The sequence below is a fragment of the Somniosus microcephalus genome, chromosome 14, assembly GCF_052327205.1.
Source record: "Somniosus microcephalus isolate GS21.2 chromosome 14, FLI_Smic_1.0, whole genome shotgun sequence".
Classification (NCBI taxonomy): Eukaryota; Metazoa; Chordata; class Chondrichthyes; order Squaliformes; family Somniosidae; genus Somniosus; species Somniosus microcephalus.
In genome coordinates, this window is record NC_141000.1 from 73,692,798 (window position 1) to 73,720,093 (window position 27,296).

At 42.8% G+C, this 27,296-nt stretch overlaps 1 protein-coding gene across 1 annotated transcript; it reads right to left on the reverse strand.

Moving 5' to 3' along the window:
- Positions 1–7,544: 7,544 nt before the first annotated feature.
- ndp (norrin cystine knot growth factor NDP) lies at positions 7,545–27,054 on the reverse strand. Its single transcript, XM_086006685.1, has 4 exons — positions 26,376–27,054; positions 25,993–26,067; positions 12,005–12,335; positions 7,545–8,995 (listed from the first exon to the last, which is right to left on the reverse strand). The coding sequence occupies exons 3-4, from the start codon at positions 12,203–12,205 to the stop codon at positions 8,771–8,773; spliced, it is 426 nt and encodes a 141-aa protein (XP_085862811.1). The 5' UTR covers positions 12,206–12,335; positions 25,993–26,067; positions 26,376–27,054; the 3' UTR covers positions 7,545–8,770.
- Positions 27,055–27,296: the final 242 nt, after the last annotated feature.

A 27,296-nucleotide genomic window follows, 5' to 3' on the forward strand; every position in this document is an offset into this window, starting at 1 on the left:
GGCTCACAATTTGACACATATGTTTTACAGGCCTTAAGCATGCCTGGCCACCAATATAAGGGGTTCAATTTGCAGAATGTTGTTCTGGCACCACAATGTGCTTGACCTATGCCCTCGTGAGCTTCTTTTACAAGCTGTTCTCGTTTGTGTCTCGGGGGTACTTCTCGGTTTCCCTTGGGCAACTTAACTAGCACAATACCCGTAGGGGTTTCCGAGTAAAAGTACTTTGGTGGATATCCTGGTGGATTCTCTTTTATTGGGTCTAATAGCTGAATCAGTTCCTCATCCTGATTAGCTGCCCATTCTGCCCTCGTGATTACACTAACATTGGCAGGCTCCTTTCGAGGGGGTGTCATGCAGACCGAACGTTTCGCTTGTTCGTCTGCAAGGCTGTTTCCTTTTGAGTGTACTGTCCCAGTGGTATGCCCGTTTACATGAATCACCTGACAATTCTGTTTCTCCATTCTCGAACGGAGAATATCTTCCCGCAATTACTTATGTTTTATGGGTTTACCCTTATGATTGGTAAAATTCGTTTGTTCCCAGAAAACTAGATCTTGGTTATATCCTCTTTTACAATAGTCACTATCCATGCAGATTAGTGTGGGTTTAATAGGGTCTGCCTTCTCTAAAGCATACCGTAATGCTGCGGCTTCAGCATATGGCCTATGGCCAAGGGGTATAGACAGTAATTCTTCTGGATAAAAAGAATAGGAATCTCAAAAAGTCCCTACTACTATGCCCATCCCAGCTGAGGATTGTTGGGATGTCCCTTTTTTAATCGTCATTGATGATCCATCACAGTAAATAACTTGATGGTATTCTGTGAGCGGTCTCATAGGTATTTGTCTGATTCCCTCTTCCATATCATCATCCTCCATGATGGGGAGATGCTCTAGCTTGCCACATTGATTTGGATGGTGTTGTAGATAAGGGTAGTATCTAGTAATGAGCTGCTCGAGGCGGTCTTTGCCTCCCCCCTCTAGGCATGTTCGATCAAGCTGTGTTTGAACATGTTTTTCCCTGCCATCCTGGTATGTGGATGCTTCTACAGGTCTGGTTGAGATTTTACAGTAATGTTTCATGTCTGGTTGTCCTACAATGAGGGAACAGGCCAATTGTGGTACCAGTCCTACATCCCTGATTCCACATATAGTAATAGGTATTTTGTAAAAATTAACTATTTTGGTTTTTTCTTGTGTGAATCTCCCTAATGGTTTTTTACAAATTGGGCTTCCCAAATCTGCCCACTTAGTTTTTATAATTGCAGGATCTATTACAGTATAATCAGCTCCCGTATCAAACAGGGCCTTCACTTGTGTGTTTGGGCGCAAGGTTGCCAAGGCATAGGGGAATTCAAGAGGCCCTGGCTGGGTGCCAGGCCTCCAATCCTGGGATTGTTCATCCTCAGGATGCTGAGTTACATTTGCTGTTTTGTCTTTAATTATTTTAACTGATTTTTGTTACTCCCTCTTGGGGGTATCATGTTTTCCAGATCCCTGAGGGGGTTTGTCGGACCGTTTATTATCTTGACGATCCTCCTGTTGGGGTGGACGTTGGTTCTGCCGGGAATCTTTTTGATCCCAATTTCGATTTTCTCAGTACCCTCCCATCGCTCTCTGATAGTTTTGGCCAGTGTAAAAGCTGTCCCCATAGGGAGTCCACTGTCCTTCACTTTCCTTTCTTGGTCTAGCCCCTCATCTATCCCATCTTTCTGGGGAAAAATCTTTCTCGTATTGTGGGCGAGTTGGGGGTGTAAACATTCTGGAATACCCTCTTGGGGGTCCCGAGCCACGGGTTTGTGTCTGGGCGGGGTGGACTTGAGACTTGGGTCTATACAGTCCTTCTTTCTGAGTATCAAAGGTACCTTCTCCGTCTTTTTTATCCCTAGTTTCTGATCTCATTATAGGTTTAGTTTGGGGTAGACCCATATGGTCATGATTTAATTGGATAATATGATTGACATTATCCCATCTTTGTTGGTTATCTCGATAATCGTTTAGAGCACCCTCACAGGCAAGTTTGAGGGCTGTATTTTGATATTGATTGGCCAGGCAACCGTGGACAATGTCTCAATTATCCTGTGTAAGTACTTTGTCTATTCTGTAGGCAGCTACCAGCCCTTTAGTTGTGGCTGTATTAGTGAGTATTTCCTTGATGGAACCCATTACATGCCCTCCCTGAGTTGCTGTGAGAACATAGGTGTATATTTGAACCCAGTTGTTACACTGGTTTAATGGGGGAATTAAGTCTGAACTTAGTATCATTTGCAGTAGTTGCCTCAGGTGTTGGGCATTCCAATCTTGGCAACAGGTTTCCAATTTATCAAGGTTAGTTAGAATCCAGCAGGTTTTTTCCTGGCTGGTGTTTCCCAGTCTACCACACATTGTGTAGATAGAGCTCAGGTTTACTTGACCTGGGGCGCAATTTGTGGTTGCTGGGGTTGGTTTACTAGACCATTAATCATTGCACCTCCAGCATTTAGTTAAGATTGAGCTAGCGCCTGTTGGCATCGATTTTAAGCTGTCTATAGTTTTCTTGAAGATTCTGGTCATTTATTTTATCATGAGCTTGCCACCTTAACCGGAATCCATGGCCCCCAGGAGATAGGCTGCTCCGGGTCCCGCTGTTCTGCCATGGTTGCCACCACCTTGTTGGGCACCATTCATTAGGCCTCCCAATTGTGCAGGTGTGCACCTTATCATTAAGGAATTTAGTGGATTTGGAGTATTTGTTTGATTATCCCACAGGATGTTCTGTATCCCCTGGTTCTAGGGATTAACCTCAATCATGCCATGAGTTCTAACAGCTCTGTCGGCATCAAAGCCTTCTATTTCAAAAATTATCACTTGGTTTTGTGGAGATGCAGGGATAGGATTATTTCCCCTAATAAAGCAATCGTTTGAATTTCCTAATAAAAAGACTTGGCCAATTCCGACAGAGTTTGCCATTTCATCAGGACCTAACCTCGGTTAGGGTTTAATATGAACTTTATAAGAAATTTCTAGACCTCAATAGTATATTGAGGGAGTTCTGATTTAAGTTCTACAAGGCCTGATCAGAGTCTTGTCGTCTCTAGAGACTTAAATCTGGGTCTTAGTACCACTGTCAGTAAAACACTCCTTCTATACTTAACAATCTACAAGATGATATAGATATAAATATAAGTATAGGTTCCATATCAACTTGTTAACACACATGTTGGGCGCCAACTGAAGGGATAATTACTAATCCTAGCCCTTTTTGGGCTACCCCGGATCAGGCGTATTCCCCAGACATTCACCTTCAACTAAAGTTAGAGATAGCCGAATTCTATAAGTTGCTTAATTGGGTCTAAAGGTCCAGACTATCTCTCCCTAAAGGAAAGAAACAACTTGAAGGTGTTACCATCCTCCAGATAGCACTTTTAATAAGTTTAACTAGACTGTAACCTTCCAGATATTATGAGGGTCCGGAATACTCCCGCAGAATTCTGTAACTCCTCACCAAAGAGTGTACAGAGATTGAGTTTATGAGTTTGATACAGAAGTACTCTGTGAGACAATTCTAAAAATATATAGATTTATTAAAGAACCGACATGTATTTAACAGCTGGTGATTTCAGTCGCAACATTAACAGTTCAAAATACAAATAGCTTACAATTCTTATTCTCAAATCTTAACTTTGTTACATTTTTACATTTCTACTTCTTTCTTAATCTAGGATATCCACCAAAATCAAATACAAGTACCTTTTTGATCCCCGAGACTCAGAGTTAAAAACTTAGGGTCTGCCTCTGAAGAGTGAATCACTTTGCCCCTTTCAGTGACTTCTGACTTCCTATCTGAAAGTTCCATATTTTATATTCTTTTTGCAGTGGTATATCCTTTGAAGTTTTCTGCCGATGTAAGCTAATTATCTCTAGTGATTCTTGCTGTTCACTTCTTTCTAATCTTACTGTCAGTTCAGCTGTTAACTTGTCGAATCCTGTCTCTACCTTTAGGTGTTCAAAACTTTATCATAAAAAATGGTTATGACAGATGTATCTATTTGATGCCATTCTTACGAAGTTTTTCCATTCAATTCTTAAATCACCTTAGCTGTTTGTAAGCAGACATCGTATCTCCTAGTTATTCCATTTTCAACACAAACACAATGTGATTGTTTGGTGCATCTACGGATATCATATTTACAAAGTCTTCTGCTTGTACCTTTTACAATATGTAAATCAAAAACACTTCAACCGAGTACTTGTTTGTTTCCCTAGCCATCTCAATTGGTTGTATTATAGACATCGTGTCTCCTGTCTTTCATTTGATGTTATATTTATGAAAGGCACATGGTTTTTTAATGTTCTGTGTTTCTGTTCGAAGTGTTAGTTTTTAACACTTTAAACTGGGTAATGGTATTGTGTTTCTCCCAAACTGCAGACTTCTTGGAAACTCCAACCCTTTGCTTCAATCGGGCCATTGTTTCAGTATTTACAACCAATTCCCATTTCAAAAGCTTGTATTCTGTTTACAGCTTGTTTCGTTGAGGCTTTTAGATTTTTAAATCCAGTTTTCATGTTTTAATAAAGTCAAAATTCTGTTCATGGGATCGTGTATCTCTTGGAATATGGCTATTTCCTTTACAATGTGGGTGCACATCACGCCGGCTGTGCAGCTTGGAGACGTGAAATCCGGAAGTCAAAATTAATTGGTATAATTTAGTTGAGGTCGCGGATTTCGATTCATTCATTTGACTGCCAGGTTTCGCCCCCACTGGGAAGCCGCATTCATATTAATATCGGGGCCCATATACTTGAACATAAACCTGTGGGACTCAAATTTATATGTTTTTTTAAACTTTCCTCGGAACTTATCACTTGTTTCTTTAAAAATAATTACGTGAAAATCACAAAATAAATGAATGTTCCTTTGCTTAAGAAAACATTGAGGAAAATTTAGTAATTAAAAAAAAATGGTTACTTAGGTTTTGAAAGGGTTTTTCTAGTTTGCTTCCAACCACATATCTGTGGCATAAGTAAGACCGCATATTTCCACCTCCATAACATCGCCCGTCTCCGCCCCTGCCTCAGCTCATCCGCCTTTGTTACCTCTAGACGTGACTATTCTAACGCACTCCTGGCTGGCCTCCCACATTCTACCCTACGTAAACTTGAGGGCATCCAAAACTCGGATGCCCGTGTCCTAACTCGCACCAAGTCCCATTCACCCATCACCCCTGTGCTCGCTGACCTACATTGGCTTCCGGTTAAGCAACACCTCGATTTCAAAATTCTCATCCTTGTTTTCAAATCCCTCCATGGCCTCGCCCCTCCCTATCTCTCTAATCTCCTTCAGCCCCACAACCACCCCCCCACCACACTCCCGCCACCCCAACGAAATATCTGTGCTCCTCATGTTCTGCCCTCGAGTATTCCTGATTTTAATCGCTCAACCATCAGTGGCTGTGCCTTCAGCTGCCTAGGCCCTAAGCTCTGGAACTCCCTCCCTAAACCTCTCCGCCTCGCTACCTCTCTTTCCGCCTTTAAGACGCTCCTTAAAACCTACCTCTTTGATCAAGCTTTTGTTCATCTGCCCTAATTTCTTCTTATATGGCTCGGTATCAAATTGTTGTCTTATAATACTCCTGTGAAGCGCCTTGGGATGTTTTACTACGTTAAAGGCGCTATATAAATACAAGTTGTTGTTGTTGTATTGTATCTTTTTATTTTATTTAGATCATACATATTTGTATAGTGTATTGAAAAAGGGGCAGTGTCATCTCATGGTGCAGCTCAGAGACAAACAAACAAATTGTGCAACACTCAGGAGAAAAAGCAATCTCAGGAAATTGCATTCATTGGCAAGTCTGTGGGGTAGAAATTGCATAGTGTGGCCTACCGGCACGAACAGGGAACAGGGAACGATACCTGTGCTAGAACAGGTAGACCCGAGGCCCGATCAAATTTGGGCCTCAGGCCTACTTTAAATTAGACGGCTGCTGCGTGTCCCCAGGCAGTTCGCTGGTGAACCAGACATTGATGTCAGGCCACAGGTAAGTCCCGGGAGGGGTGTTGGAGTGAGCTATGGCTGGGGGGTGGTGTTGGCAATCACAACACTGTGGAGTCGAGGAAGCACTGCTGCTCCTCCTGGCTCCACAGGACGTTAGCAGTGGGACCAATGCACGCGCAGTTTGGGCACAAGCCATCCCACTGCTAAATTGGTATGCTTCACACCCAAAAAATGGGCACAACACATACCAATTTCTACCCATCAATTTGAATGTGTAAATCTGCAGCAAGTTATGTGTGAATTTTATCTGTGAAGATCAGTAGAAGCTGAAAATGAAGTCCTTTAACCACAAGCTATAGTATTTATAGTGAAGCACATGCATTAGGCATAGCTTGGATTGTAGAATTGTAAAGTGAGAAGCAGGAAGTTAGAGGGTGTTTATATAAAGGTATATTCATATTCGCAGTTATCTATAATTAAATACAAAAATCCATCAGCAGCGACTCATCCAATCAGTACGTTTGCATAATCCTGTTTCCCGCTTATTTTCCCCATGGCCCTTGCTCAGGGTAGTAAGATTAATACCCCATTGAAGAGTAATTTCTAATTTATAGTAGCAGTTATTGGGGGGAATTTTAACATCAAAGAGTGAGTGGGTTTGGGAGTGGGTGGGTAGTAAAAAGTGCGGAAATTGACAGCGCGTCGGGAAGCCAGTTCCAACCTGCCGACTTCTGCATTTCACTGGAGCACATTCAGAAACGTTCGGGAGAGGCGGGTTATGAATTGAAAGCAATTAAGAGGTTGTTAAGAGGTAGTTAACAGGTTTTTTAACAAGGGTTTTCAACTTTCACTGTTGGTCCACGGGTTGCCCAAGCTCCCTGGACTTTGCGTGTGAAAGCAATGAGAGAGCACAGCGGCAATTGAAGTGGCTTAACAAATGGCAGGCAAAGAGACCTCACACCTGCTTCCTTGACTAAGTGAAAGGCTTTTGCTCACACGCCCCCCCCCCCCCCAACCCCCCCACATTCCCCCTCCAACCCCCCGCATTTCCACCCCCCCAAACCCCCCACCAGCACTTGTTCTGAAAGTTTGCCTTTAGTACTTTGCAGGTGATTTCCACAACTTGAGGTGGTTTCTACTAATTTGGAAGGGATTTTCACTACATTGGAAGTCACTCTCACTAATTTCGAGGTTTGTGCATCTGATCTCCACGTTAAATCTGTCATACATCAGATCAGCATTCATGCCGCTTATGCGGTTTCAGCTTGGACCAAGATGAGCACCAGCATCAACAGCACCAGCAGCAGCAGACATTGCTGGCCGGGATGCCCGGGATGGACTCATCATGGCAACATTTAGTAAGGTTGCACCACTGTACCCATCTGGCAGCCACATGCTGAACACACTTGCTCCGCCACTCACCACCCCCCGCACAAAGCAGTCCTGCAGTCAACTAAACATCCCTTTCACAAACACCCATTGTTCAGATTGAAGTCTTGTCCTATCATTCATCAGAACGGAGATTGCCAGTTGGCAAGCTGCAGGCAAAAATGGGCAAGACTGGAAAGTGTGCAAAGAAATAATTTTATATGTGGATTAAAACTTATACAGTAACTTATTATTGTGACATGTCTAACAAACCCATGTTCATACCCTTGTGCAACTAATAATCTTTCATCTTCCTTTTCGTATAACTCCTATGACGTCCAACCGCTGTGGTTTCAGCAGAGGTCGAGGCAGGCTGTTCACATCCCTGCTCTGACTGTTCAGCTGCTTGGCCGACATCCTCTGGGTTTTGGAGCTCATGAAGGCCCCGCCAAAGACTGCTCCACCTGCACCTGTGCAGGGACAGACAGCCATCGGGACTGGAGGCAGCATGTGGGGCACTGACAATGGGTGGGGGTGGGGGGAGGGGTAATGGGTGAAAAGTGAAAGCGCTTTGAGGGGCATAGATAGGATGGATGCTGAGGAGCTTTTTCCCTTAGGAGAGGGGTCAATAACTAGGGGGCATAGATTCAAGGTAAAGGGCGGGAGGTTTAGAGGGGATTTGAGAAAGAACTTTTTCACCCAGAGGGTGGTTGGAGTCTGGAACTCACTGCCTGAAAGGGTTGTGGAGGCAGAAACCCTCACAACATTTAAGAAGCATTTGGATGTGCACTTGAAATGCCATAGCATACAAGGCTACGGGCCAAATGCTGGAATATGGGATTAGATTAGACAGGGCTTGATGGCTGGCGCGGACACGATGGGCCGAAGGGCCTCTATCCGTGCTGTATTACTCTATGACTCTCTATGACTCTAAAACAAATTTAAAAATGGCTTAACTTTAAGTTCAGAATAGCAGTTCCATATCTGAGAGGGTTACAGGAAAGTATCCTACATTGCAATATACAGTAATCAGAAATAGAAAATGTGAAAGAAAACAAGTCACACCAGCTCCATTATCTTTCTGACGAATGGTCATCGACCTGAAACGTTAACTCTGTTTCTCTCTTCACAGATGCTGCCTGACCTGCTGAGTTTCTCCAGCATTTTCTGTTTTTATTTCAGATTTCCAGCATCTGCAGTATTTTCTTTTTCCATTATCTTCTGTTTCCTTAGCATTCAATGCAGCTAAACTGTTCATTTTGTTCCTTTTTCCAGATCTTTTCCTGACTCCAAGTGGAATGCCGAAAGATTCCGAGTGGCTCAGGCCTTGTGTTGTGAAGTTGTATTTCTCTTCCTTTCACTAATATAGCTTGTTGTGTTAACCCTCTGCTGCAGTCCTGAATTTGCATGTTGTAACTTTTCATTAATTGCATTCTTCACAGCTACAGGATAGTATGTACCGGTAAGTAGCTGTCAGTCTTTTTCCATTTGCACAATGCAACAGTGCTGCCTTTAGTTTTGAAGTTTTGGGTTTGCAGCATTCACACACAAACCTGAACGGTTGTTTCAGGACAGCACTGAATGAGATAAGGGGTTCAGATCTGGAGGTGTGACCACAGTGTCCTTCACATCGGGAGAAAAGCACCATCTGAAAGAGATTCATCTGCATGAGAAACATTAAGCTGCATGTAATGCAATGGAAGAAGCCTCCCATTAACTAGAGTGCACCTCACTGACTAGCTTCAAACCCTAATACTGGAGTTCTCTTCAATTCAGCGTAAATACTATGTGACAGAAGCAGAGCTCCATCTTGCCTCAAACATTAAAAAATCAATATTACAATTTTTTCCTATGTCTTTAGAATAACCAAAATGTTTTAAAATCGACTTCAGTTAACTGTGGCTGAGACACAAAGGTAAATTCACCCAATTTTCTGGTTATTGAGAACACCCAATTTATCAATCAACGTTCCTATCCACTAAAGCTCTCTGCCAGCAGTACAGCCTCACAAAATATGCCTCATATAATTTTTTTTTATTGGTGTCAGAGGAGAAACAAAAGCAAAAGCTATCTAAAGATAACTATTTCTTTCATGGGAAGGGAACCAGCTTTGGATGAGACATTAAACCGAGGCCCCGTCTGCTCTCTCAGGTCGACGTAAAAGATCCCATGGCACTATTTTGAAGAAGAGCAGGGCAGTTATCCCCAGTGTCCTGGCCAATATTTATCCCTCAATCAACATCACTAAAAACAGATTATCTGGTCATTATCACATTGCTATTTGTGGGAACTGGTTATGCGCAAATTGGCTGCTGTGTTTCCTACAGTACAACAGTGACTACGCTCCAAAAGTACTTCATTGGCTGTAAAGCCTTTTGGGACGTCTGGAGATCATTAAAGATGCTATATAAATGCCAGTCTTTCTTTCTTTTCTTTTGTTTGGCATTACTGCCTGATCCAATACTATTGGTTAGTCCATCATGTCTTTGAAATTTTAATGTTTGCAAATTTGCAGACTCATGACAGATATTTGGGGTAATTTTCCTCCACAATCGGGCAGGATCACAGAGGAAATGGAATAATGAGGATATTGCGACTTTACCACCCTGACTATGATTTAATTCCCTCACTGGGTACCATCACTACATGCTCCTTCCCAACCCACTTCATGCTATTGGCGGCAGGGGTGAGGCCTGGGTCTCACATTTTCCTTTTTCCCACCTGTGCTCCTGCCACTTCTTAGGCTGCCATGGGGAGGGCGGCAGTAACAGTCGTGAGATGCCATCATGGAGGGAAGAGGACCTAGTAACGGCTTCCTCTCTCTCTGTTCCTCCTCCAACATTTACCTGTTGAGTGCTCCAGCCCCACTCTCGACCAAGGCTTTCTCTGTGACATCTCGTGTAATGTCCGAGGTGTTTCTGCCCCATTAAGTGCCCTTGCCGGATCTTATGGTGCTGCAGCATCATCTCTACTCCAGCAGTGCTGGCATTCTCTGCTTTTGTACTGGCAGGCACCCTCTTGCCAGCTGGAATCCCTCTAGGAGCCCCCACCACAAATGTAACAAGTCCAAAGCCAAGAAAATAGGTCAAAGGCTGGGCAGTGCAGAGGGCTGGGTGAAGAATCCCCTGCGCAGAATTGTTTCTTTTGCGGGCAGGTGTCCTGAACAAATAACTCAACAGGCAACCAAAAGATTGTTGTCCACATTTTATCTACTTGTAAAGGCAGAAATTATTGATATTCTGATTGTCTGATTATTGACAAAGAATCACTGATTTTCAGAGGAAATTTGGACTTTGGAGGCCCCAAGGAATTAAAGAGGTATGGGTTTTCCCTTTATCTCCAGATTCCTATTTTGAGACTATTTCCACATTGATGCAGTGGAAAAAGCTCCTTGGTGTCAACTGTCCATGTAATGATTCACCAGTTCAAAAGTTACCTCAATTAACTTTAAAAGAATCAGCACTCTTAATTTTTTTGAAATTTACATAGTAAGCCAAGTATTGTACTGCTGCTATCTTGCTGATAGTTTCCACTTCTGTATAATTAACCTGCTTTTATGTAAATTTGTCTACTAGTTTTAGCCTGAATGGAATGGTATGACAGGTTGGTAAATATCAGACTGTGAATTGAGCAACAACCCATGGAATAGACAGGCCACATAATCTCGGCTACAAAATACTGTTCTAAAAGGGTAATTGTTAGTCACGTAGCACGCTGTCCAATAACATCATGCACAAGGTTTCAAGTTTAATTCGTAAGAGATGCAGATCTGCTTATGGAAATGACTTTTTTGTGTGATACACTGATTATACCCAGAGTGAAGGGTATGTTGCTATAAATGTGCAGGACAATTCCTCATTGCAACTATGGGGTGCCTAGCCTACAATAAAATTTGAATTGATAAAAGCAGGATGGCAGATAGGAGAAGCTATGAGCAATTTGTATATAATTTTAACACAGTGGGAAATACTAAGGCGAATTGTAGCACTCCAATACTACATCTGGAGCTTGGCTAAAATCCGATATAATTCTGCATTGAGCAGGGATTAAACCTGGGGTCTTCCTGGTATGGCATTTATCAGTGAGCCATTCCAGGCTTACACACTAAAGTTTTGTTGCATAATTTGCAATTAAATTAATAACTACAACCTGAACCAAATTACAGATTTTTTTTACTTGACTTGATAAATGTAAGTTTTTTTATCTAGTGTAATTATATATATATTTTTTTTAAAGTGGTTTGCCAAAGTAACAAGCATTCGGACAGGATTTTTCTGCTTTAATGAAATTATATATAATATACAGGTGAATCTCCTATGGCATTGCTCATGGTTAAACCAAGGCAATAGTACGTCTTTTAGTTGTGTTTGTTGTACAGGGCTGAGAACACTTTCATTATTATAATATGTCAAAAATAAATTATTTATCTTGCTTCATTTTTAATTATGCTGCAGAAATGTTATTGCAGTCTCAAAGGTTGAAAGGAGACCAACAGCTGTTATAGCAGGAGCCATATATTGTGCCAGTCTCAATGATGTGATCTTTTCAGGTTCTGGCTGTAACACAATAATTGACTGGTTCAATCCCTAGTTATCATGTTTTAGAAATATATAGAGTAATTTGTTTTGATCATCATGTAACATCTAATTCCTCTTACCTTTGAATTGCACTTGTATGATGGATGGCTGATAGATTCCACAAAATGGTGCCTCATGCACCGCTGGGGGTCTGTGTTCATTATTGTTGCACTGCTAACTTTACAATTTGCCATCCACACTGCTGTCAGCAGGGGGAGCATTAGCAGCCAAATTACTAATTGGAGCTTCCTCACAAAGCAGACATCTCTCACCATCTCCATAGGCAAGGAGAGGTACTCCAAAGCAGAACAGTCACTGGCCAGTCTGACCCGGTAAAGAATTCAAACAGCAGCAGTTCACAAGGCAGCATTCATTGTCTTATGCAACCACTTCTTTTTAAAGCTTCACAACCTGCAAAAATGTAATAAGAAAATGTGTCGCATTCAATCCCCAAGAAGGTTGCAATATTTCCTGAAGTGGCAGAGGGATCGTTATTGTATTTTATACGCTTATGTGTAGGGTGGTGGAAATCTGTCTTTGTGTAGCGCTTCATAAAGTAGTGGAACATGGATTCATTTTATATTACCATCTCATACAGACTCACATTTATTAATCTATTCAGCGCACACAACATGAAATTTCACTGAATTTTAGTTGCCACCTTGTGTTTTAAATGTCCTTACTGAATGTGGGTATTGCTGTAGTTTTACATGGATCCAAGTATAAGGATACAATTTATACAATAATGAGTAATGTACAATCAACAAAAGTGTCAGTTCCTGATGAAGATTTGTGTTGTATAGTAGTAATACAATTCAGCCTCATTACTACAGACTTATTGGGACTTTGTTCTCAGTGCTTTGAAATGAGGTTTGAACTCCGCTACAGACTAAAATGAAGCTTCTTACCAGGATTAACAGCAAAGAGCCTTAGAAAAAGAGATTTAGAAGTTTACAGTAATGAGGCTTGCTAATTGTACAACATCCATTATTTCTAGCCGTGCACTGAATAAGATAAGAAGCCAATTATTGCAAGGTTATCACATGATGGCGAGATCTCTGCAAAGGAAAGAAAGCTAGTTACAGAAAGCAGAATTGGGGCAGCTGAATTTTTTTCCCTGCTACTTCATGAAACTGCCGCTCTGTGTAAATGGCACAGCTTCAGGAGTATGTAGCTGGTACACTTAAATGTACAGATTTTGATATGATTGGCAATGAACTACAAAACTGGTATTTACCATACAGATAAAAAATGAAAAACTGCTGGAAATCTGAAATAAAATAGAAAATGCTGGAAATACATAGCAGGTCTGTCAGGGGGGAATTTTTTTGGGGGGGTTCAGCGGGCACGTTTGTTGGCAGGTCAGGTGGGAAAAAAATTTGACAGCAGTTAGAGAACCCACTGTCAAGCCACCTCCACGCTAGTCTCCCAGACACCAAGTGGCGGGGGAGACAATTTAAATCATGAGAGATTGTGAACAGGCAATTAATAGTATTTTAAGCTTACCTTTCAATTTTATGTGTTTCCCAACGGGTTACATGCTGCTCAGGGATCACATCAGCTCGGCATGTCGTGAGTGGATTCAGCATTACTTTATCTGATTATCTGACAGCTGCAAAAGTTGTATAAAAGCTCCCATCTCACAGATGTTCACTTTCCAAGCTCAGAAACCATTGCTTACTGCATTTGGAAGACAGATTGAGCTTTATGCAGCTTGCAAGTGTTTGGAGCAAACTCTCTATCCAGTGCCACCTCAGTGGAACAACCTCTCTCAGCATTGACAGATTTGCTTCTGTCATCTCACCTTCACCTGCCATCTATTACATCAGAATGGGTACAGCTTACACTCTCTCACCTTGGTCCTCAGAATCCCACCATGATCAGCCCCAACACCAGCAGAACCAGGCACACCAGCATAACCAACAACAACACCAATCTTCCAGGGCATCAGTACCCAACCACATCGCTGCCCGGGACGCCAGGGATGGCCTCACCATAGCCAGATTTATTTCACTTGACGCTGTACACCCTGGCTGCCACATGATGTGACAGGTTGGCACCACCCCACACCAACATCCCTATAATGCCCACGCCATTCCTTTCACACTCATCGCCATTGTAGGGGGTACCCTTATGTCTCACCATTCAATGCAACTCACTAAGCTACTTCCAAAGGTGCACACAAATCTGTCCAAGAAAACAAAATGTTGAAAATAAAGATTTCAATGTTTGACAGCACATTAACAGAAACTTCACATGAACATTGGCTAAAACACCCAAGTGGCTACCCTTGTGTGTTGTTAGTTGGTATGATTGGACTAGAATGAGGGTGAGGGGTGGCTAGTGAGATGGGGAATTGATAATGTAGATAGAGAGGGGTGGGTGGAGGTGCAAGGTATGTTGGCGTGAGTAAGGGTGTGCAGGAATAGGGTAGGGAAAGCAGAGTGATGGAGATGGGATGAGTGGCACAGCAGGATGAGGTTGAGTGTGGCTTTGCAGTAACGTTTTGTGATCTATTGAGATCATTGAAAGGTTTGCGCCACTGCAGCCTGGTCCTCCCAATGACATCCCTGCTTGTGTCCTCCTGTGAAATGTGCAACCAGGTTGTGTTGATCTCCTGGGGAGGTCTCTTCTGCCCATTGGAAGGGAAGAGGATCTCCCTGCATGCTGTGACTCCCTCCATAAGCATATGGTGGGAGTCATGGGAGAGCCTGGGTGCAGTCCTGAATCTCTGTGCAGTGCTCGTCAGTGCTTGCAGCACCTCAATGCTGTAGAACACTGACAGCACAACTGTCAAAATCAATTTGCACCTGGTCCCTTTAAGGAAACCGGCTGATGACACGTCATCAAATTATGTCACTATGCCCACTTCCTTCAATTGGCTGGCAAACGTGCTGGGCGGGCTTAACAAGCCTAATCAACATAAAATCTTTTCACAGGAGCGGGCTGGAGCCAGCAGCGGGGTTCCATCCCGCCACCGACCCCAGCCGCCCCAGACCTGCCTCGGTAGGCAAAATCACGGCATCAATATCTGAAAAGTGAAAAATGTAATCATCATTTCAGGGTACAGACCTCTATCAGAACAGAGCAGCAACTGGAGGTCTGACAAAGGGTTACAACAACATGTTAAGCTATACATTTTTTTCCAGCTACCTGTGTATTTTTATTTCTGATGCACTTTCTTTTCCAATGGAATGCAGGGAAATCCAAGCAGATATCTGGGAACATGTCTGCCAAATTCTTATTGGGGAGTGGGACTAACTAACTGACTGAATTGCTCTTCGAAAGAGCCCGCGCAACTCGATAGGCCAAAGGGCCTCCTTCTGTGCTGTACTATTCTATGATTCTATGTAAATCTTTATTTTTCCCTCCTTTTATTCTTCCTATGTGGATTCCAAGATCTCATAAAAATCTGACCCATAAAAAGCATCTGTTCCTGCTCCTGGTGTGAGGGAGAGAGGCTCTGATCCAGGTTGGGTTCCATTCCCAAAGACAGTCCCTCCCATTGACACAAAGTAACAGGTGTGAGGACTGCCACTGACCTGCTCCATTCATCCTTCCCTCCATCAACTCCAGAGAACCATCATTCTATGCTGCCAGCCCAAGTAGGCCCACCTTGAATACTCCTGCTCTGCTCACAGGAATTACATTAGGACCAACCTGACCAGTTCTCAGGCTTCCCACTTCATCTGTTCCATCCAGTACCAACCCCAGGGCCAAACATTTCTGTCCAATCAAGCCCCATTTGAGCACTGCCGCTCCACTTCCAGCCTTGCTATTGGAACCCAACCTGACCAGTTCTCAAGCTTTCCATGCCATCTTCCCATCCCCCACCTCCTTCACATCGTTAATTTTGCTCCCTGATGGTGCGTCTGTCCCACTCTTTTGCCATTATAATTGAAATCAATAGAAGATGGCCACTCCTATATACAAGGCTCCATGGTTAATATCCCATTCATTAATAAGTAAAGGATTACCCATCTGGTTTACTTATGTCCTTTAGGGAAGGAAATCTGCCATCCTTACCTGGTCTGGCCTATATGTGACTCCAGACCCACAGCAATGTGGTTGACTCTTAACTGCCCTCTAAAATGGACTAGCAAGCCTCTCAGTTGTACCAAACCGCTACGAAAAACAATAATACCTTCAGCACATGGACTGCAGCAGTTCAAGAAGGCAGCTCACCACCACCTTCTCAGGGGCAATTAGGGAAGGGCAATTAATGCTGGCCTTGCCAGCAACGCCCACATCCCAGGAATGAATTTTAAAAAGATAGCTGTGAGAGGAGGTTTTGAATAGAAAGTGAAGCTTCACGTGGTCCTGAGCACCTGGTGTTGGGGGCTAAGTATTACACCAACTTTACTGTCTGTCATATCCAAAGTGTCCATCACACAAAAAAGAAAAATAATCAATTAACAACTAGGAACAGCAAAAAGGATTGCAATGAACAAGTAGTAAGCACCACAAAGCTACCTGTGAAACCACTTGAAACTAATTTTTAAACTGGTTTCAGGAACCATCTTGGTGTCTCACTGAATCTAAAATATTTGTCTAAAAATAAATGTTTTAAATAAAAAGCACAAAATAATTCACATTAAAATCATGAAACTTATGCATAGAATCTCTCTCTCTTTTGTGTTACAAGTTGCTCCAATAACATTTCCTCTAAGAGGTCTAACAGACTTCATAGGGACTTGTATTTTTGTGATTTACTGCAGAGTGCATTCTTAGATTGGGCTTTGCTGCCTGCTTTTCTTTGGCCTTAAATTGGAGACCATTTACACTTTAGCATCTCTAATCTTAAAGTCCTTAGGACAATTATTTTTTTATTTCAGTGCAGTTTTCTAAGGTTCCATAATAATGTATTTGTATTCTTTTCTATTTTTCCAGTTTAGCTATTACTTCTTGGCTTGAATTGTGGCCTGAACATTCATGTGCATGCAGCCGCTGGCTTGGCGTTCCACACATATCTAATCAAAACTGAATTTCCTATTTTTAAAATTTTATAATAGCTTTGCAACATTTATTAAATGTTTATTTCAGGATACTGTTGCATTGTTCCCGTGTTTGGTTATTTGTTAGGTTAAGATGGGATCTAATCTTGCATATACATGGCCTCTGACTTGATGGTCCACACATGTGATAAGGCCATAACATCAAATATTTTACATTAAATTTTGTAACAAATTTTGTTCAGTTTTTGGGGGGGATTTTTGCTTATTGTACATTGATAAAAAAAATTCTTTGCTGTTTTTGTTGCCTTCTCTGCACCCACTGTTCATTGTGACTCTTATGATCTCTAATCTGACCTCTGTTATTATAGAATAATAAATTTCTGAGAAGTGCAAAAACTATAGGGCAGTAATAGTAGGGGATTTCAACTACCCCAATATTAACTGGGATAAAATTAGTGTGAAGGGTATAGAGGGTGCAGAATTCCTAAAATGCATCCAGGAGAACTTTTTTAGCCAGTATGTAGCAAGCCCAACAAGGGAGGGGGCAGTTCTGGGCTTAGTTTTAGGGAATGAAGCTGGGCAGGTGGAAGGCCATCAGTGGGGGTGCATTTTGGTGCTAGTGACCATAATTCAGTTAGATTTAAGGTAGTTATGGAAAAGGACAAGGATAGACCAGGAATAAAAATTCTAAATTGGGGAAAAGCAAATTTTGCTAAGCTCAGAGGGATTTAGCCATAGTGGACTGGAAACAGCTACTTGAAGGTAAATCAGTGTCAGAGCAGTGCGGGGCATTCAAGGAGGAGATCCGGAGGGTTCAGACCAAATATGTGCCCTTAAAGAAAAAAGTGCGACTAACAAATCTAGAGCCCCCTGGATGTCTAGGGACAAAGAGGGTAGGATAAAGAAAAAAAGGGAGGTGTATGACAGATACCGAGGGCTAAATACTGCAGAATCTTTAGAGGAGTACAGAAAGTGCAGGGGTGCAATTAAAAAGGATATTAGGAAAGCAAAGAAAGAGCATGAAAAATTCTTGACAAGTAAAATCAAGGAAAACACAAAGAGGTTTTATAAATATATTAAGAATAAGAGGATAACTAAAGAAAGGGTAGGGCCTATTAGAGATCATGAGGGCAATGTGTGTGTGGAGGCGGGAGACGTCTGTAGGGTTCTTAATGAATACTTTGCGTCTGTTTTCACAAAGGAGAGGGGCGAAGCAGACATTGCTATCAGGGAGGAGGAGTGTGAAATATTAGATGAAATAAACAGTGAGAGAGGAAGTATTAAGGGGTTTAGCAGCTTTAAAAGTGGATAAATCCCCAGGCCCGGATTAAATGTATCCTAGGCTGTTAAGCGAAGCAAAAGAAGAAATAGCAGAGGCCCTGACCATCATTTTCCAATCCTCTCTGGCTTCAGGTGTGATGCTGGAGGACTGGAGGACTGCTAACGTGGTACCATTGTTTAAAAAGGGAGAAAAGGATAGACCGAGTAATTACAGGCCAGTCAACCTAACCTCGGTGGTGGGAAAATTATTGGAAAGAATTCTGAAGGACAGGATAAATCTTCATTTAGAAAGACATGGATTAATCAAGGATAGTCAGCACGGATTTGTTAAGGGAAGTTCGTGTCTGACAAACTTGATTGAATTTTTTGAGGAGGTAACAAGGAGGGTAGATGAGGGCAGTGCATTTGATGTAGTGTATATGGACTTTAGCAAGGCTTTTGTTAAGGTTCCACCTGGCAGACTGGTCACGAAGTTAAAAACCCATGGGATCCAGGGCAAAGTGTCAAGTTGGATTCAAAACTGGCTCAGAGGCAGGAAGCAGAGGGTAATGGTTGATGGGTGTTTGTGACTGGAAGGCTGTTTCCAGTGGGGTTCCGCAGGGCTCAGTACTGGGTCCCTTGCTTTTTGTGGTATATATCAATGATCTAGACTTGAATATAGGGGGTACGATTAAGAAGTTTGCAGATGATACTAAAATCAGCTGTGTGGTTGATACTGAAGAAGGAAGCTGTAGACTGCAGGAAGATATCAATAAATTGGTCAGGCGGGCAGAACAGTGGCAAATGGAATTCAATCTGGAGAAGTGTGAGGTAATGCATTTGGGGAGGGCTAACAAGGAAAGGGAGTACACTAGTTAGGCCTCAGCTAGAGTACTGCGTGCAGTTCTGGTCACCACATTGCAGGAAAGATGTGATTGCACTAGAGAGGGTACAGCGGAGATTTACAAGGATGTTGCCGGGAGTAGAGAATCTTAGCTATGAGGAAAGACTGGATAGGCTGGGTTTGTTTTCCTTGGAAAGAGGAGGCTGAGGGGAGACCTTATTGAGGTGTATAAAATTATGCGGGGCCTAAATAAAGTGGATAGAAAGGACCTAATTCCCTTAGCAGAGGAATAAAAACCAGGGGGCACAGATTTAAAGTAATTGGTGGAAAGTTTAGAGGGGATTTGAGGGGAAATTTCTTCACCCAGAGGGTTGTGGGGATCTGGAACTCACTGCCTGAAAGGGTGGTAGAGGCAGGAACCCTAACCACATTTAAAAAGTACTTGGATGTGCACTTGGGATGCTGTAACCTGCAGGGCTACGGACCAAGAGCTGGGAAATGGATTAGGCTGAATAGCTCTTTGTTGGCCGGCGCAGACACGATGGGCCGAAATGGCCTTCTGCCGTGCTGTAACTTTCTATGATTCTATGAATAATACTCTGCGCCTTACAATGATCTTGTTATAAAATAGCATATCCTTTAACTCACCAAGAGCAATGCTGTGGGATATCTTCTAGTGCTATAGAATGACTCAAACTTTGGATCTCCTACATCTAATACTTATGTTACATACATACATTACATTGTTAGCTTTGTGGTTCTTGTTACTTATCTATAGAACACTAATTGCACCTAAAGTGCAATATCTAAATTACACATATTTTGTGCCATTGATTGAATATTTTAATATATTTACTTAAATGCTACAACTGTTCAATGGAATATGCAACAACAACTTGTATTTATATAGGGCCTTTAACATAGTAAAACATCCCAAGGCGCTTCACAGGAGTGTTAAAAGACAAAAACATGACACCGAGCCACATAAGGAGAAATTAGGGCAGGTGCTTGGTCAAAGAGGTAGGTTTTAAGGAGCGTCTTAAAGGAGGAAAGACAGGTAGAGAGGCGGAGAGGTTTAGGGAGGGAGTTCCAGAGCTTAGGGCCTAGACAGCTGAAGGCACAGCCACCAATGGTTGAGCGATTAAATTCAGGGATGCTCAAGAGGGCAGAATTTGAGGAGCGCAGATTACGCGGGGGGTTGTGGGGCTGAAGGAGATTACAGAGATAGGGAGGGGCGAGGCCATGGAGGGATCTGAAAATAAGGATGAGAATTTTGAAATTGAGGCTTTGCTTAACCGGGAGCCAATGTAGGTCAGCGAGCACAGGGGTGATGGGTGAACGGGACTTGGTGCGAGTTAGGACACAGGCAGCCGAGTTTTGGATGACCCCAAGTTTATGTAGGATAGAATGTGGGAGGCCAGCCAGGAGTGCATTGGAATAGTCAAATCTGGAGGTAACAAAGGCATGATGAGGGTTTCAGCAGCAGATGAGTTGAGGCAAGGGCGGAGACGGTCAACGTTACGGAGGTGGAAATAGGTGGTCTTAGTTATGCCGCGGATATGTGGTCGGAAGCTCATTTCAGGGTCAAATATGACACTATGGTCATGAACAGTCTGGTTCAGCCTCAGACAGATGTTAGGGAGAGGGATGGAGTCTGTGGCTAAGGAACAGAGTTTGTTGTGTGGACCAAAGATAATGGCTTCGGTCTTTCCAACATTTAATCGGAGAAAATAATCAGACAAGCTGGGTGTCAATTTAGAGACCGTGGAGGGGTCGAGAGAAGTGGTGCTGAGGTAGAGCTAGGTGTCATCAGCGTACATGTGGAAACTGATGCCGTGTTTTTGGATGATGTCGCCAAGGGGCAACATGTAGATGAGAAATAGGAGGGGCCAAGGATAGATCCTGGGGGAAACCAGAGGTAACAATGCGGGAGCGGGAAGAGAAGCCATTGTAGGTGATTCTCTGGCTACGATTAGATAGATAAGAATGGAACCAGGCAAGTGCAGTCCCACCCAGCTGGACGATGGTGGAGAGGCATTGGAGGAGGATGGAGTGCTCAACCATGTCAAAGGCTGCAGACAAGTCGAGAAGGACAAGGAGGGATAGTTTACCTTTGTCACAGTCACAAAGGATATACTTATATACAGTGCTATATATATATATATATATATTTTAGAGAGAGAGAGAGAGAGAGAGCGCGAGAAAGAGAGGGCTAATTGTAAAGGTTGAAAATCTAGATGTGCTACATTCCTCTATGTTGCAGCTCATCATTTTATTTGTGAGCAATGCCACAGGGCATCAACTACAGTTGTTTAATACACTATATAAAACAATGTATTTACTGATTGATTGTGAGCACTGCCACGGCAGATCTGCTAGTATATATTATAATTATTTTTCCTTCAGCTATCCTATAGTCTTATATTTGTTTCATAAATAAATTTGTATTGTTTATTCAAATACACTATATTCAGATATACTTTATCCTGTTCCATGTAGGCCTTAGAAGAACCTAGGCCAAACCTCCAAATCAGAATACTTTAATTGTACATCACAGAGCCAATTTAAATTTAGAGCTTTGTCCCTCAATATCGGTGTGGATATTATAAGATTAGAAATATATTTTAAAATTTGTCAGAGAAGGACTGAAGTGGGAGCACAGCCCTATCACCAGGGTGTAGTGGTAAGGCTATCAGCATAGTATAATTTATATTTATATTCTTCTAACATTTTGTGTGCCATGGGACACAGAAATCAAACATTTCAATTGGATTAAGTTATTAAAATATATAGTTGGTGCTGTGCCTGCCATTAACTTCTAACTTTAATTCCTTACAATGGGACTTTCAAGATGGTTGAAGCAATCCTTTGGAAAGAGATTAGAGAAAATATTGAAGCACCCTCAAATTTGTAGTAGGTTTCATGAAAATCCAACTGAAATTTGAATTTTATTTCAACATCATTCAACATTATCCTTTGCAGTATAAATTACATCCTACTGGCTTACCTATGCGAGTCACTCATGCCTGTGACCCTTGTGAACAGAACAAATAATTTGTTGCAGAAAATGATTTGTTTTTGCTCAAACCTATATTTTCACTGCCTCCTGGGACTTTTATTGTGGTAGTCAGGCAGCAACTCAAGCTATGAGGGTTCAGTGTAGAAGTTGGCAGGATCTATTGTGGGATACTGCACTTTGCCACATCATTTGCCCTTCATTCATAGAATCATAGAATGATACAATGCAAAAGGAAGCCATTCGGCCTATTGTGCCTGTGCCGGCTCTTTGGTAGAGCTATCCAACTAGTCCCATTCCCTGCTCTTTCCCCATAGCCCTGTCATTTTTTTCCCCTTCAAGTATTTATCCAATTCCCTTTTGAAAGTTACTATTGAATCTGCTTCCACCACCATTTCAGGCAGTGCATTCCAGATCACAATGGGCCAGTAATTCCGGTCCCAAAGCGCGAGTACGGACGGTGTACTCACGCGTGGGCCCGATGGAAGTGCCGGTTTTCAGGATGCACGGCGCATGCGCTGAAAACCGGCATTTCCTGTCCTCTGAACCAAGGGGTTAAGAGGCGGAACGCGTACGATGTATCAGGCAGCGCGTGCGCGCTGAATTTCCTTTTTTTGTAAAGAGTTGCCCGTGCGTAAAGGCCTCCGGTGTTTACGCTTGAAAATACCAGACATAAGTACTTAGTTTTACAGGTAAGTGGTCTATTAATACAATTTAGAATTTTTTTTCCACAGGTTTATTATTTTTTAAAAATTTACAGTAAGGTAAGTGTATTTTTAGACCCTATTTGTTAAAAAATTACTTTTTTTAAAAATTTGATTAATTGTTTAAAATAGTTTTTTACAGTTATTCATAGTTCATTTCTTTAGTGGGATTTTTAAAACTTTTATTTGTAGTTTAAGTGCTGTTTTGGGCACCCTGAGTTTTCATGAGTTTGACAGTTCTTACTATCAAACTCATGAATGAACTTTTGCAACCTCCCATTGGTTGCCCAGTGCCCATGTGATCCCAGCCAGCTCATCAAAATAACTACGCTTTAATTCTGTTTAAAACTACTTTACATTCTTCAAAATAATTTAAAAGTATTTAAAACTTTATAAAAGTTACCTAAAGATTAATAAAAATACAAAAAATGTCTTTAAAATGCTGCTCTGCATGTAAAATTGCTTTGCAGCTTGTGTTAAAAATTGGGGGCGTGGCCTATGTTAAGGAGACCTCAAGGGGCGTGTCTAACTTAGACTCCGCGCTGGCTGCACTCCTGGGTGGCGTGACGTCAGACGCTGCCCGGGAGTAATCAACTGAAAACAGGAATTGCAAGCGTCCCGGGAGCCGAACGGCAGGCGCGCCGGGTAAGTGCTCATCGGGGGCTTGCATGCGCGGCAAGCCCCCGAGCCTAATTTCTGGGCCAATAACTCGCTGTGTTACAAAAAGAGTTTCCTCATGTCGCCTCTGGTTCTTTTGCCAATCACCTTAAATCTGTGTCCTCTGGTAACTGACCCATCTGCCACTGGAAACAGTTTCTCCTTATTTACTCTATCAAAATTATTCATGATTTTGAACACCTCTATCAAATCTCCTCTTAACCTTCTCTGCTCTAAGGAGAACAACCCCAGCTTCTCCAGTCTCTCCACATATCTCTCCACTCATCCCAAACCATTCCAGTAAATCTCTTCTGCGCCCTCTTTAAAGCCTTGACATCCTTCCTAAAGTGTGGTGCCCAGAATTGAACACAATACTCCAGCTGAGGCCTAACCAGTGTTTTATAAAGGTTTAGCATAACTTCCTTGCTTTTGTACTGCCTCTATTAATAAAGCCAAGGATCTAATGTGCTTTTTTTTTAAGCAGCCTTCTCATCTTGTCCTGCCGCCTTCAAAGATTTGTGTACATATATCCTCAGGTCTCGCTGTTCCTGCACCCCATTTTAAAATTGTATCATTTAGTTTATATCGCCTCTCCTCATTCTTTCTATCAAAAGATATCACTTCACATTTCTCTGCGTTAAATTGCATCTGCCATGTGTCTGCCCATTTCATCAGTCTGTCTATGTCCTCCTGATGTTGTTACTATCCTTTTCATTATTTACAACATTTCCGAGTTTTGTGTCATCTGCAAACTTTGAATTTGTGCCCTGTATGCTCAAGTCCAGATCATTAATATATATCAAAACTAGCTGAAGTGCCCGGCGGTGCCGAGGCTTTTTCGAGGGCATGTTGTTGTTGGAAGAGAGAGAGAGAGAGAGAGAGAGCGACTGGGGGGAAGAGAGAGAGGGGAAGGGGAGGGGGAGGGGGAGGGAGGAGGGGGGGGAGGAGGGGGGGGGAGGGGAGGAGGAGAGAGGAGGGGGGGAAAGAAGGGGCAGGGGGAGGGAGGAGGAGAGGGGAGGGGGGAGGGGAGGGTCCACGAGCCCCCTGATCCCCGTCCCCCCAAACTCCCGAGCCCCCTGATCCCCACCCCCCGAACTCCAGAGGTTGGCCCCCCCGAGACTCGCACCCCCACCCCCGAGGCTCGCCCACCCACCCCCGAGGCTCGCCCCCCCCCACCAACCAAGCACCGAACTCCGGAGGCGCGATCTTCCGAGCACCGGCCTCCCGAGCTGGCTTCAACATTGCGGCTGTGCGAGACGGCCGGAGGGCCCGGTTGCCAGGGTAACCGTGACGCTGACCAAGCCCCGCCCCCCGGCCGAGCCAGAGAGAGAGACGCCGCGTCTCAGCTCCTGCTGCGCGCGCACCCTAGCAGCGCTGGGCTGAGGCTCGGCCCTCCAGCCTTCGAGTGGGGCCGAGAGGTGCCTAGTTCGGGCGTGGGTGCGGAGGAGACGCCGAGGCTTCTAGGCCTACCTGGAAAAACGGGGAAAGGTAGGAAAATTAATGAGATTAGATAAGTTAATTACTTTCTAAATCATTTTTTTTTAAAACAATATGTGTTTTAAAAGCAACGTTTTTTTTTTAAGACGCAGAAAGCGGGAAAAAGGAAAAGTTTGGAATCAAGATGGCGGCGACTCACCTCGGTTCAGAACGATAAGGCCCGGCCACACACGCACCGATTGGCCCGGCGGCACACGCCAGCAACCCGGCGTACGATTGGTCGAGCTCGAGGTCACTCTGTCGCTAATGAGCGGATAATAAGATGCTAATGAGCGGAATGTTGAAGGTTTTTGGGATACCGCGGGCGCGATTTTAGCCCGGCCGAAACGTAAATACACTTAAAACCGTCTCGGAAGCGTAAGCTTTCTTTGGAGGTAACGCGCGCGTAGGTACGCCCTGTAACTTTCGAGCGCATACCCAACAGACGCACACGCGATGACAGACAGACAGAATGACAGACAGAAGTACCGATTTATTTATATATATAAGATGAGCAATGGTGTCAATACCAACCCCTAGGGAACACTATTGTATATCTCCCTCCAGTCTGAAAAACAACCATTCACCACTACTCTCTGCTTTCTGTACCTTGGCCAATTTTGTATCTACACTTCCACTGTCCCTTTAATCCCATGGGCTTTAATTTTGCTAACCAGTCTATTATGTGGTACTTTGTCAAACACCTCTGAAAGTCCATACACACATCAACCACAACAGCCTCGCCCATTCTCTGATTTTTAATGAAAAATTCCATGCTGACTTTCATTTATTAGCCCAAATACCAATTAATTTTGTCTCAGATTATTGTTTCTAACATTTTCCCCACTACCCACTTCAAGCCGACTGGCCTGCAGTTCCCTCTCCTTTCTTATGGACTTTTGAGACCATGGCTTTGCATGGAGTTTCCTTCGTATGTACTGTTCGCATATTGTATAGTATTTGTTAGTAACGAAACTCAATGCAATTATTAACTGCAATAATGATTTCCCAGAGTTTTAATAAAACCTTATATTTTGCTTGGTTTATTATTTTATTTCGTTATTTTAATTTACCAGAAAAATATAGTACAGGACTTCCAATAATAATATCGTGTTTTATCTAGATTTATTTGTACAAACTAATTTCTTTTATTTACCTGTTTTTTGATGTTAGAACGTCTCCTCGAGTCGTTGGCTGGTGATTCATTTCACGTGACGACCAAAACCATTTCCTTTTTTAAAAACACATCAGGCAAGTTGGGAAACGGGGAATTAAAAGGGAACATTATCACAACGTCTCCCGTTTCCTTTCGCAAATGTATAATTATTTTAATAACAGTGACACTTCCACCAAAATGTAACTGAAACAGTTTTCACAATCAGTCAACCTGCTCCAGTGTCCCAGCTGCAAATGCAAAGTTTCACCGATGTGTAAACGGTAACTTGGGGAACTTCTACAAATCTAAATAAAGTCCAGTCGACATTTCTGTATGATCCAAAAGTTAAAGTGTTTCAAACATTAAATTATAGAGAAACTTACCTTTTCAATTGAAAAATCGACTAGGCAACAGAAACCGTCGCAATCCCGTTCAGCTCGTTATTCATTTCGCGTTTCTTTTTCCACCCCACTTACGCTCTCGCTCCACGTCTTCTGGCCGCTTTTAAATGTGGAACAAGAAGTTAGTGGGAGTTAAATACTGGTGTCAAATGAGGACAGGGTCATTCGAGCCATAGATCAACCGGGACAGCAACAGTGTGTCAGCTGGGAATTCCACTGCCTCACAGCAGAGCTGCCCAGCTATCTCTCAGATCACCAACACCTCATTTATATATAGGTGTTTGTTTATTGGTGAGAACAGAGATCAAATAAATTCAGTTTCTTTTAAATACTCAGGACAGATGTATACACCATCTCTCAGAGCTACATATCACAGACACTACCAGCTATCCTTTCAGGACGCCCTATACTTGTACACAAGACTCAGGTTTTAATGTAGTGAGAGGGAGTTAAGGAAGGAGCTCAGAAGCATTGTCTGCCATTTTTATTAGCACAACCAATCTGAATGGTATCAAAGAAATGCAAATTATTTCATTAAGCTGTGTCTTTACGGGCGGTGAGAAAACTTTGTCTAAACTTTTCAAGAGGTGACAGCATGCAGTTTCCAGAACACAGCCATCACGTGCAGCTTACCCTGCATGATTTGGCATGGTCAATGACCTGCAATGACTCTCCCTCTGATTCCCCTCCTCTCTTTTGAAAATGATCTATTCACTGCTTGATACCTCTTCACAACAGTGTGACTGAGATCAGAAACTCTGAGCTTGCAACCCTCCACTCTAACCCACTGCCCCCTAACTTGTTGCGCCACTCTACCAATTGTTCCATTAAAATCACTGATCACTGGAGACAGAGCTGGGAGATCGCAAACGCAGTGAATCGCAAGCAGAGTGGAGGAATTTT

Coding starts and splice junctions, on each gene's coding strand:
- ndp (XM_086006685.1), bottom strand. CDS start 12,205: ATGGAGATGGTGAGAGATGTCTGCTTTGTGAGGAAGCTCCAATTAGTA. Junction 8,996..12,004: donor CATACAAGTGCAATTCAAAG/GTAAGAGGAATT, acceptor AATCTCTTTCAG/ATGGTGCTTTTCTCCCGATG.